General features: G+C 42.2%; 1 protein-coding gene across 2 annotated transcripts; it reads right to left on the bottom strand.

Moving 5' to 3' along the window:
- Positions 1-4,964: 4,964 nt before the first annotated feature.
- Positions 4,965-12,483, bottom strand: EPGN (epithelial mitogen). 2 transcript variants are annotated; one of them, XM_084758811.1, is made up of 5 exons: positions 12,357-12,483; positions 11,567-11,659; positions 8,901-9,021; positions 7,787-7,939; positions 4,965-6,217 (listed from the first exon to the last, which is right to left on the bottom strand). In XM_084758811.1, the coding sequence occupies exons 1-5, from the start codon at positions 12,397-12,399 to the stop codon at positions 6,163-6,165; spliced, it is 465 nt and encodes a 154-aa protein (XP_084614937.1). In that variant the 5' UTR covers positions 12,400-12,483; the 3' UTR covers positions 4,965-6,162. The 2 variants fall into 2 exon arrangements, with proteins under 2 accessions (XP_084614937.1, XP_084614938.1); XM_084758812.1 differs by having other exon boundaries at positions 11,567-11,678; positions 12,357-12,445.
- Positions 12,484-12,964: the final 481 nt, after the last annotated feature.

Below are 12,964 nucleotides of genomic sequence, written 5' to 3'. Positions count from 1 at the left end.
TAGAGTCTCAATAGGATGTCCTCCCTTCTGACCCACTTTCCTGGTAAGTCAAGACTTTCATGGGACATGCCCCTTGGGTTAGTGTCTAGATATAAGGGAGTATATATCATGTGAGTCTTTCTGCTTCTGGGTTAACTCACTCATTATGATCATTTCTAGTTCAATCCTTTTGCCCACAAATTTCGGGAATTCCTTGTTTTTAATAGCTGAGTAGTATTCCATAGTGTAAATGTACCACAGTTTCTTTATCCATTCTTCTACTGAGGGACACGTAAGTTGTTTCCATGTTCTGGCTATTATGAATAAGGTTGCTATGAACATGGTTAAGCATGTGTCCCTGTGTATGACGGACGGATCTGGGCCCAGGGGTCCTGCTCAAACTATGACACCAGCCAAGGACAATACGGGAAGCAAACTTTGAACCCCTACCCAGATCTAGCTGATGGAGAGGACATTCTCCACAGTTGAGTGAAGAGTGGGGACTGACTTTCTCATGAACTCTGGTGCCCCATTTTTTACCACATCCCTTTGATGTGGAGGCCCGGTGACACTGAGAGGAAGGATAGCAGGCTACCAAGAAGAGACTTGATACCCTATGAGCATATACAGGGGGAGGAGGTCCCCCTCAGTCACACTCATAGGGGAGGGGAGTAGGGGAAAAGCGGGAGGGAGGGAGGAATGGGAGGATATAGGGATGGGCTAACAATTGAGATGTAATATGAATAAATTAATAAAATACTTTAAAAAACAGAATCACAATAAAAGCCAGACTCCCAAAAAACAAGATTGAGGTAATGCAGTGTAGAGGACAGAGCTAAACCTCAGTCTGTTAAGCTGAAGACACTTCTGCTGATCAGTTTGTCCTAGAGCCAATAGTACTTTCCTCCTTTCTGTCCCTGGGGACCAGAAGATGCTATGGAAATTGCTTATCACTGTGCCTTGTCTTACTGAATGACACTTATTATTACTGTCACCACTGGGACTTAGTCAAGAATATAAATATAGTCCATAGTTGCTCTCCTCATCTCTGCCTGCACTCTATAGAGGGGCTACTAAAGATGCTAAGGCCCTAGGAGGAACCGTGCTATTCATTACAGTCAGGGGAAGGGGAGGCAAGCTGCACACTGCTGAGTAAAGAGTTCTCACTAAGTATGGTGTACAATTAGAAGTCGGTGTCAGGCTTTGAACTGGGAGGTGACCTTAGCAGGCTAGTGTGCTGAGAAGACACATCTAACAAGTACTGTAGCCGAAAGCAGCTGAGGGTGTGGGCAGGGCAGTGTCTGAGTCATCAGATGCCACCCTGCCAGCTCCCAGGTGAGTGTGTATTCCCCTACCAAGTGCATTCCTGGGCAACTCTTTGATCTGAGGTTGCTTCTGGCCTGTGAGGTTTGCAGTGCAACAGGGCCCTCTACAGGCCTCTTGCTAATTAAACGCAGGGAATTCAGACGAGGAAAGACCTTCACATTCATCCAAACAACGGAGTTGGCAGGCTCCTAGGAACCTTGAATTGTCAGCTTGAGCACCAGAGGCCTATTGCTGTTGAGGACAAACTCCCAACCACAGCTATGCAAGAAGAGACTGTTTTTTGCTTTCTCCTCACAGGAAAAATACCTTGGTTTCTAAATGTGAGCTTGATTTAAAACAAGCACATGGAAGCCAAAGGTAATAATGTCTGAGAGTAGGATCTGCCTAGAGACCGTCACGTTTTCATCATGTTTCCTATAGCCAGGAGGGAAATAGGGAAGTCAACTTTACAGTCTAACTTCTCCATTTAACAGAACATCATATCCAAAGGACCCCATGGAGTCAGACAGGCCCAGGGCCACATGAGAGCCCTTGTAAGTAGAATGACAGCCATTACACAGATATTTTCTCAATTGTCGTCTTGACCCAACCCATCACAATTTCCGATTTTTCTCTGAGGGGCAATCTGGGGAGGGGGAGGGCTGAAGGCTATGGAGAGGAAGGCAGTTTCTACTAAATTCTGCTGAGAACCTGAATGTTTTACTTCTTGTCTCCTGTCATCAATCCCAGTCAAGTGTGCCCAGTGACATTAGCAGTGCCAAACAACACTTGTCAAGTGACCTCTTTGTCTCTTAAGTCCTTAGGATAAACCAGGCTTTATTTACAGTCTTCCGTCTCGGGGACTCACCAGCCAGCAGGTCCTTTACTTTTGTTCTCGCCCTACCCTGACAATGGTATGCATAACTTAATCTGAAGATGACAGGGGATTTCTGTGGCTGATCCGTAACAAATGCTATTACATAGACTATAAAGAAAAGAACTTTTTCATTTGAAGATCACTTGGCTACCTGTCTTAGGTTCACTGAGATGTTAACGTGCAACATGGACGGTCCACTGTTGGGAAACATCGTCTAGCTATGGCATAGACCAAAGAGCTGAAAGCTGTGTGTCCTTGGACAAGTCTGCACGGTTAAACATGTATCTGTTGGGTTAATTAAAGCAATGCTTCCAAAGTCTGGTGTATAAATGGTAGCACTAGTAAACCAGTATGCCCACCTGATTTGTTAAAGAATTTTTATATCGACTCAATACCTTTAAGCAATTTTAAAGGTCTAGAGAGCTTATTCTTTCCAGAAAGATCCGCAGCTTAATTTGCTATATTTGTGTTGTCATTGTTGTTGTTGTTGTTTTGTTTGTTTGCTTTGTCTTTCAGACAGTCTAGATAAGTGACCCAAGCTGGCTTTGAAGATTTGAGATCGCCCTCTGTCTCCCAAATGCTGGAATTACAGACGCACCTCTAACCCTGGCTTCTCATTAGCTATTCCCCCCCAAGACTAGCCACCCTGTTAGAAGTAGCTGCTTGCCTCTGATCTTAACTGCATTTCCATGCAGATACCTGGCCTCCTGTGTCTGAGGCATAAAAAGCAAGAAAGGAAGAGCAGGAGGTGTTCAGATAAGACTTGACAGAACAAGGCAGTCCACGTTCTTATCATGTCATCGCATTCCTACCCCATGAGCTGTTTCTTTAGAAGCGGCAGGTATTGCCCACAACCTCTCACATTCAGTTACTGAATGAAATGAAATAAAATGAACAGCATGCATTTTTTTTTAAAAAAACATGGGTTGGAATTCTTAGGTAACTAGTTGCTCAGAGTCTCCCACGGTCACCGATTGATTTGAATAATTAACAGAAATACCATCCAGGACTTGGAAGGTAATGGTATTAGAGGCACTACTGGATAGATAGATCTGTGCCAAAGGTTTGGGCAGAAATGTGGACTCACCCAGAGCGGCAGTGCCAGACTCTGACAAATTCAATTTCAACACTTCCACTGCATCTTGGCAGATGCTCATATCTGATGTCATCAGCCCATGATGTAATCCAGAAAGAGTGGTATTTTGCAATAGAGATTCTGGTAACCCTTCCCAGGAGTGTGGGTTGGGAGCTATCAATATTTATACTGCACACAGATAGCATGCAACATTTTGTAACGTAGCTAAATGGCTTACTCACAAGTCTTCTGCATACATGAATTGTCCTTGTGTTCAACATCAACAGTTTAAATTGCTGATGTTTGTCTTAGGCTTTTTTTTTTTTCAATTAAACATAATGAAGGGAAATCTTATTGACGTCACCAAAATGGACATGTCAAGATTAAAGGATTAGATCTGCATGGTGGCAGGAAATTCCAAAAGATGGATTTAATTTATAACTATGAAAGCATGATTATAGAAAAAGCTAACTAAGGGGCTACAGTGACAAACTGTTGTAAATAATTTTTTGTGAAGTTACTAGCTTAGTATGGCTAATACTACAGGATTTGCCACATCCTTATCATAGTCTGAAAGTACCACATAAAGAAATACTCATGAATGTGGCTGACCTAAGAATGTACAATGAAAGAATTGAGAGGCAGACACAGGAAGAGGCCGAGGAGGGGATGAAAGAAGTTGAACTTCTTGGACAGTTTGGTTTTGTCATAGACAGTAGAAGCGTGTCATTGTATCATCCACCTACATAGTTGAAAATGTAGTTCTGAGGAAAAGGCTTTATTGATTTGTTCTTTCCCGAGTCTTATTGTACATGTATCTCCGTTTTTCCCATGTGCCCAGATGCTGCCAGATGTTTGCTCTGTTCCACAGGTGTGCCAGAGACTCTTTTCTGCGAAAGCAACCCCAGTAGCGAGATTACAAGATCATTTTATACAATAGCCCATAAATAGCTTGCATAAACTGTGGTCTAGGTTTCTGTGTTGTTTTGCTGGGTGTGTTTTATATTGTTAATAAACAGCGCTCTGCGAGTGAAGAAGATTGAACGCACATCACTGGTTTCTTGTTTTTGTTTTACTTCTGGTTAACATTTTGCTTTGGCTATCTGAAAGTCACAACTCTCTGATGTTCTAATTTTGGGCCATTGTGTTTGAACTGCATGAGCACTTATAGACAGCAAGTGTGTGTGACCATTTATGACGTCACTTCCCCCAGAGGTTGGTTCAGGGGTTTCTTTTTCTTTTCCTCAAGAGGGAGGTAATTTTTGCTTAATTAAAAGTTGGCCCCAGTGTGTTTCTTCCTGGACTCTCCTTGCTCTTTTTACAACTTTTTGAAATGTTAAGGAAGAGGTAGCTTTCTAGGTGTGGTTGCTGGAGTCGCTGGGTGGAACCACCACTCCACACCCCTTGGCGTGATGTAACCCAGCACACGAAGAACGTGCTGACATGCAAAGCAGCTGCATTACATTCCTTCTGGAGGAAAAACAAAGCCAAGGAAACACCTTCTCTCAAAGGAAAGGAGAATGTAGTCTTCTTAAGGAGTGGAGGAAAAGCCATGATATATGCGTGGGGCTCATGACTGGCTGCTGTTGTAATGATATTCAAGTCTGAATGTACTTAATCTCACAATCAAATTGTTCTGCTTTTGAGGAGAAGAAACAACCCAGTAGTTCTAGAGTAAATCCAGAAGGAAAAAAAAAAACACAGTCAGCAGTTGTTATTACTTTGTAATTTCATTTTGTATTTCCTTTCAAAATAAATTATTATTTTACAAACTGAACATTACAATATATACTAAGGATAATATCCAGAGGTATTTTGGGGTTAGAGATGGGGTTGATAATAGAAATATTAAGGAATTTCACTTGCCATACAAATGTAGGAGTTTGTTGTTGTTGTTCTTCTTCTTCTATAGTTCAAGTTTAGAAGAAGTGCAAGGGTCTTGTAGAATATGGAACCAAAGCCCAGAGAAAGTTAGAGACTTGCCCAAGACTGGATCATGGAGCAGGAGTACAATTCCAAGGAGGGATCATGATTCCCAAGCAAGTGTTTCTACCATCATTCCATTTTTACCTACGTCCAATACATTATCAAGCAAGCAAAAATGCTCACGTTCCACATGCTGTTTGTCGTTCCTATATCTAGTTTCCGGCTTTCATTTTGGGGTCAATTGTAGGCTGTTAGTCCATTAGGTGAATTTTAGGACTTCGCGTGACGGACATGTAGTAGGCCTCCTGATGGAAGGATGAGAGGAGATGGTGAGCACAAGTATCGGGGGACAGATGAGCCCAACACAGGTTTTATAATCCAGACAGAAACAGCCGCTTTGCTCACTGTGGACTGGCTGTCCAGGCAACTTCCACTCCTTGAGAATTCACTTGCATATTCCAGACTTCCCAGATAAAGTTTGCAAACTGTTGTCACAAGCTGCAATTGATATACACCTGCCTCTGTTTTCTCTCAGTGGTTTAGGTTTAATGCACACTTGGTTCAGCCAAGGAGCCAAATTACCTGAAATACCATAAGGACAGAAGGCTTGGGATTAAGTCCATTGAGACAAGTGGCCCAAAATGTTGAGTAGATGAAGAACCCAGGAGTGGCGTCCCAGGAGGGGTAGACAACTAAAGTGAAAACTCCCATCTGAGATGGTCTAGAAGCACAGGACAAATCTTCCTGCAGTGACAACCACTACCCAACAACAAATCCAAAGTAGGGTTGTGCACTTGGTCTCTGTTACTGTAGCTCATTTACATGACTTCCATGGCACCCAAAGATGGTCAAAGCTAAGAACCAATGTTCAATTACTTCATTGCGATGCAAACCTCCATTATTTTCAAGTTACTTTGTCACATTTTGTACCATCTGAAAATCTCTCTTGGAGTCCCCATTGCTTTTGACAAATGACTTGATGAGTATGTCTTATAAGGTCTCACAATGATCTCCCTCCAGAGCAGATGATATAAGGCGATTTCATATTTAGACACCTAAAACAGAGAGAATGTTGGTTTCCATTAGAGTGTTGTCTGTGTTGGCCATTAAGGATTGCACATACAAATTTGTTGCTGTAGCATATTACACACACAAGTGTGCTGCTGTAGCATGTTACACACACAAGTGTGCTGCTGTAGCAGGTTTCACACACAGTGTTCTGCTGTAGCAGTTGCCTTCAGTACTCTATCTAGATGTCATTTATCCACTGGTGGCTGCATCACTCAGTAGTAGGAAGTAACCCATGCACAGTGGCATCCCGCTCTAGAGGACTACCCACGGCCAACACAGTGCCTTGACAACAAGTTTCTAAGAGATTAGAAGACCCTAATCTGAGCCCACTGTGATCACCTTGACCCATGGTTGACTGATACAGGATATTAAAGCTAAGAGCAACTCCTCTTTGGGATGAGTCTATAGTGCCATCCACATCCTGTCTCTCCGTCTCTCTGTGTCTGTCTCTGTCTGTCTCTGTCTCTCTCTGTGTCTGTGTCTCTCTTTGACTGTGTCTGTCTGTCTGCCTGCCTGCCCCCCCCTCTCTTCTTGAAATCAGGCCAAGACTACCCTGGAGCTGAAGCCACATCTCTGCTTAGAAGCCTTGGGGTATGCTGTCTACTTTCCTTGGCTCACTACAGGTTTTCTTTTAGATGCCACCCTGCCACCACCACACACTGAATCATCCCCCCTTCAGATTTTTCTCCTTTAGAGCCCAACCTTCCACGCCCATCTCACAAATGTCTACAGATTGTCCCCCTCCTCCTTTTCCTCCTCCTTGCATTCTTCCTCCTCTTTCTCATTATTCCTTTTCATCTCTTTGACAAACATAAAGTGAATATAACACATATTCAATTATGTCATAGGTATTTATTAAGCAAAACAAACTTTCCTAATTTTGGTCGTGAAGTTTTACTCATTTTTTAAATGAGAATAGAAAGAGTACCAGAAGGGAAATATAGTTGCTCTTAATCTGTCTCTCATTAATTCTTGACTTTTTTTTTAGTTGTGTTCATTTAAGGAGCAATAACTAGTGTGTGGAAACTAAAAATAATGTTACATACATAACTAATGTAAACTTGCTTGAGGATTAATTACTTAATATTGAGATTTTATCAGTATGCAATTTTGCTGAAACTAACTCTCCGTGATGTCCATAGGGAAAACCCATGCTTGTCACATGGTTTAATTCATTTGACACTCATTTCTTAAAATTCTTTTTATTCAATACTATTTGTTTATCATTAAACACTAAATGTATAGCCGTCAGTAGGATATATTCAATCTCTGCCTTCTAGAGGGTCACTATCCTTCCCACTTAGAACTTTGACTCAGGCAAACACAGAACAGATAGCAAGAAAGGAAATTCCCACTGTTCTGTTGCATCAGAAGGTTTTGTTGTTCTTGTTTTGTTTTGTTTTGTTTTTTTTAACCACTTGTCTGGATTTATGAAAAGGCACCAAAAATGTTACCACCGGTCTTCTTAAACACACATACCAACAGCAAAAAACTCAATACTTATTTGTCACGTGAACAAACACAACCGATCTCATGCTTTGTATTTTCCATACCTTTTTCTGACGTAGCAGTAGCAGACAGCAAGAAAAGCACTAATCAACAGCCCAACGCCAATGCCAATAGCAATGTATTTTTCATAAGAATCCACAGCATATGAAGTTAGGGTTAAATGCTCACATCTTTCTCCCGTGTAACCAGTAAAACATCTTTAAAGAGAGAAAAGAATATATGATTGTAAAGTCTGTGATGACTAACAGGCATGCGTTTCAAAGAATGAGAAAAGAGAGAAATTTATAGAGGCACATGGAAGCCAGTCCCTTCATGAAACAGCCTGCACCTCACCAGTCATTTCTGTAAGGCTTCACATACGCCCTCATTGCTAAGAAGGGGAGGGAGAGTGCTTGTCAAGAAACTTATCAAATCAGTGTGATGGTCAGGGTGGCTTCAGGACTTGATCTTCCTGAATAACTATTGTTGTGGGGGTCTGTCTCATCCTGGAAACCTGAAAAAATTAGTCACCTTTGCATGTTGTTAGGGATGCAGTGACCGGTTCAATAGTTGTAGAACATTAAAATCAGGATTCCTAACAAGCTCCAGGTTCTGCTCATGCTATAGTCTGGGAATTGCAGTTTTGAGTAATATGGATACGTAGTGAGGAGAAAAAAAAAAGACTTCTTCATATTCAAAGATGATGGACAGTCACATTCAGATCAAGCACTATTTTCCCCTACTCTCTTGACATCTCATCATCCTATTCTTTTTTAATTATTCTTGAGATTATGATATAGTTACAGCATTTCCCCACACTCCTCTCCTCCTCAGCCCTCCCGTGTATTTAAGAGGATCGGGGAGTTTGCTGTGAGACTGTGTCTCCTAGAAATGAGAAGCAACACCCACGAGGTCTTGCTAACACGGTTCTCTAACCCTGACCTGAACAACGACATCAATAGACAAGCTAATGTGGACTAGGGTTGAGGTAGGACTCAGGACGTCTCAACCCTACACAGAGAACTCTGGGTGACCGAGGGATGCTGACAACAGGAGAAATAGTCTTCACCAGGGAGGTGCATACCAACTGGGTACCAAGCACTGTCTTTACTGTACAGGACAGAGCTATGCCTGTCACCTTCGTCTGTTTCTAAGACTTGCTAAATTCTTTTCAGTTACCTGCAAATGGCTTTCTTCAGTTCATGGTGGAATGCACATACACCGTTAATGCAGTAACTATTAAGGTCTTCCAGGCAAGGGTGGGATAACTTCAAAGCTACAAGTCCTTCTACGTAGTCAGCTAGAAAACGGAGATGCAATAAGTAACAGGTCAGTGTATCCACTTTCATAATACATGTTCAGTGCACATATAAAGAGATCTTTTATTTTAAGAATATTTTAGGCGCTTCGTTCTTTGAAGTGCAGATTTGGCACGGGGGAGGGTTGTTTTATCCAAAAGATTGGGTTCATGTCTATATGTACCTTGTTAATTAATTACAGGTGGAGGTGGATTAATGATTGCCCCATTCTTTTAGAAACTACACACCAAGGCGTAGAGATGAGTTGGTCAAAAGGTGGCAGCACTGGGTCTAACTTAGGAGGCAATTTTGAACAATGTTTCCCAGACTTGTACCCAATGCGAATTAGAACAGAGGGCCTCAGTCACTTTGCATTTCCCCTGCACAGTTGTGGCAGCACCTAGGGAGACCTGGGTGTAACTTTGCTCTATAATAAAAGAGTGGTTTATTGCCTCTGTAGAGGAAAAGACGAACATCTCCTCTTTTAGCCTTCCACAGACCGTCAGGCGGTGCTCATTAGAGAGGGGAAGTTCTCATTGGCTGACCAGAGAGGGGCTGCTGTGACTAATGTGAAGCTGGAACCAGTTATGGGGCTCAGGTGGGCACAGCTAATGGGGTCACCACCACCTACTAAGTGAAAGTTCTATAAGGTAAAGAGGTACTGTGGAGAGGTAGGAAAACCACCAGGGCAGGATCTAAAACAGATTTTTCTCTCTTTTGTCCCAAGACTACAAAAATGGCCACAGTATGTAGTTAGTGATGAGACATAGGGGACACCTCAGGGGACATCTATGTCAGGAATGAGTGTCTTGGAAAAATCACCTCGGTTTCTGGATGCTACTGGTTCTGGCATGCTAGACATAAAACCTAATGGCACCATCTCGGGCGCTTGTGTAATGGGAAAGACTCAGAGAAAACCGCATAGTTTTACACTTTCTTAAGCAGAGTTAGGGGCATATTGTGGTGTATTAAGTGCATAGGCACACCTCCTCACTATTAGTCATCTGTCAGGCTATACCGTATGTGCATTCCTACGGGGGCTAGGGGAATCCTACTGAAGTGTCTGCAGAAAAGAAAAGAAAAACAAACAAACAAACCAAAAAACCCAAAACAGACCTTAATGCATTTCCTTTTCATGTGAAAAATACTAAATGTCTATATACTAAGGTAGCAACAAGACACCATATCACTTTGCTTTGAGAACACACACCAGAACTTAAAATTGGCATTCAATTTTCTGACTGCACTATCATCTCTTTAGGAATTGTTCTGGAGATTGAGAACTTCTCATTCAAGTTGTGCCAGGGTCCTCTTAGTTCAAGCTTTCCCAAGTTCACGTCACCAAACCATAAGAAGGATTTTCTAGAAAATATGAGAATTTGAAAGAAACCATTTCCAAAGAAAGGGTACCCCAGAGAGACTAACTCTGCTCTTGTGGAGAAGAAAATAAGTTGTAACTTCACTGAAACATTTAGAAGATATAAGATGTGTGTTTTAAGTTAAAAAGCTAAAGGGTGGGGTAAGCACAGTGACAGGGGCTTAGCATGCAATTCACCAACGTGAGAGAGAAAAGAGGTAACGGTGGGAGAGCTGGATACATGCTGTGACATCCTCCACGGAGGTGAAACCATGCCTTTAAATTTTCTACACATCCTGTCCTACAAATTGATATTCAAAAACAAAATGGACAACACCTCTTTGAGGTGTTTAGACTTATTGGCAAAAATGAAGAGCAGTTAGATATTATTCTCTTTCATATTTGAAATGAACTATTTGGCTTCATCTCCCTTTATTGGCTAGTCCTTGAAATCAAGATAAGACGACTTTCTGTGCCCTGGTCACAAACTATATAGTCTTTCCATGAGAGATGTCTGTGACAGAGTCATAGCTAGTCAGACACAGATCTTGACAGACAAGGAGCTTTTCAACTTCATCTCTGGCTCAAGCGGGTTTGAAAGCTGTGCTACAATGCAATGCTCAGCAGGAGCCAGAGGCCTCTGTGGTGTGCACCATAGTATGGAAACTAAATACGTGACCACCACCAGTGACAAAACTGGTGAGAGAGGTGAGGAGGTTCAGAATAGGCTAAAATGACAATAAGCAACAAGAAAAGACCTTTCCAAGATTAAAGGAAAAAACACTGCTTCTTGTAGCTATCATTTCTGTGACTGCTAAGCTTACTGTCACAGATCAAAATACAAAGTCATACGCAATTATCCCGGGTGTGACCAGGTCACTGGGAATCAAGCAGAATTCCTGCAGAACTCCCGGCATGGCTCACACTCAAGGGAATAGCTGGATACACAGTTTTTTTCTCACCCTTGTTTCGCTTCCTCCTTTTAAGAAAGGCAGCCCTCGGCTGGCACATCTGCCTGTCACTTCAGCTTATCGTCATCTTTCTGAAATAGCTGCTTACCTAATAGACTCCTAATTAAAATCTTTCCAGTGTTTTCTCTATCACAGTGCAATTTTCCATCAGAGTTTGGTTTTTGTTTTTGGTTTGTTTTTTTTTAAGAAGTCGCTTGAAACAGAGTGGAAGAGAAATACCTTCTGTGTCATTGACTGTCCAGTTGCCTTGCTGGGCTAGGCTGGGGGGTACTGAGTGTACCTCTGCTTCTTCAGTCAGGGCCGCCGTCATTGCTGTGGGAGGGAAAAACGTCTTTCACAGGTGAGCTTTCTTTGTGCACAAGCAACAGATCCAAAGTGATTCTAACTCTGGCCTTCCCGTTTTCTGTTCTGGCTTGGTCAAACCGAGAACCTGACAGGGTCTCCTTCTGAGCTGTCCCCTTGACAATATTACAATTACAGAACATTGACATACACTCATTTTTAAGAGAGTTCACTATTTACATATTTTTTTCTCTTTATTAATTTATTCACATTACATCTCAATTGTTAGCCCATCCCTTGTATCCTCCCATCCCTTCCTCCCTCCAGCTTTCCCCCTACTCCCCTCCCCTATGACTGTGACTGAGGGGGGACCTTCTCCTCCTGTATATGCTCATAGGGTATCAAGTCTCTTCTTGGTAGCCTGCTATCCTTCCTCTGAGTGCCACCAGGCCTCTCCATTTACATATTAACTGTCAGCACAGACAGCTCACTGTAGGGCAGTAGCTGTTATCAAGTTCTCTATGATTGCTTAAAGCCACCATTTCAGCCTTCTTTACAAAAAAAAAAGTCAAAAGAGAAAAAGAAGAGCATATAGTCCATAAAAACCCAAGTAATCCACACATTCCCTTTTTCTGATAATTGCCAGGAACACTCTCAAATCCAGAGAACTAAATCTTTGCATTTTACAGCGGCATAAAGTTAACACAACAAAAAGGAAATTGAGTACCTTTAAACAGGAGGCAGACTCCTATTGGAACCTCCAGAGCCATATCCTGTCGCTGGTGAACTTCTTTCCCCAGTGCTCCTAGAACGAAGGGTGGAGGGTTTTATTGCCCGCTCCGAGTCTTTCTTCCATTTATATTTCACGAAGCGTCATTTGGCAGTTCTTACCAATCCAAAAACTATGTGCTCCTGGCAGCGGCATGAAGCCTGCAGGCACTCGCACACTTGATTAGAATACCGGCTTTATCTGGAGATGTGATCAAGTTTCCTCTTGAAGCACTGGTTTCCTGTCACCTGTGGGCATAATCGTGCGTGTAAAAGTTCTCGAAACAACAAGAATGAGTGCGGAAACGTCCTTGCCACTGTGAACTGGACCTCAGCTTTCCTAACAGGCTATGAAGGACCAGAGACAAGATGCCTGCAAACCAGCAGGCAGGATAACCTGTTAGGATCTGTAAGAGTCTCCCATGCTACAAACAGTTGCATTGCTTTTCATTATAGCCTTCGAATAAAGTACCAAGCATATTTGAAAAAGTATTTTCTTAATATGGTTATAAAGAAGAACTGAATTTGTGTAGAAAAGCGTGTTCAGTATTCAGTTTTTGTCGTTAT

Source organism: Acomys minous (assembly GCF_964271855.1).
Source record: "Acomys minous genome assembly, chromosome: 15".
Taxonomy (NCBI): domain Eukaryota; kingdom Metazoa; phylum Chordata; class Mammalia; order Rodentia; family Muridae; genus Acomys; species Acomys minous.
The sequence above is the reverse complement of the archived record's forward strand: the minus strand, read 5'-3'. Positions and strand labels throughout refer to the sequence as shown.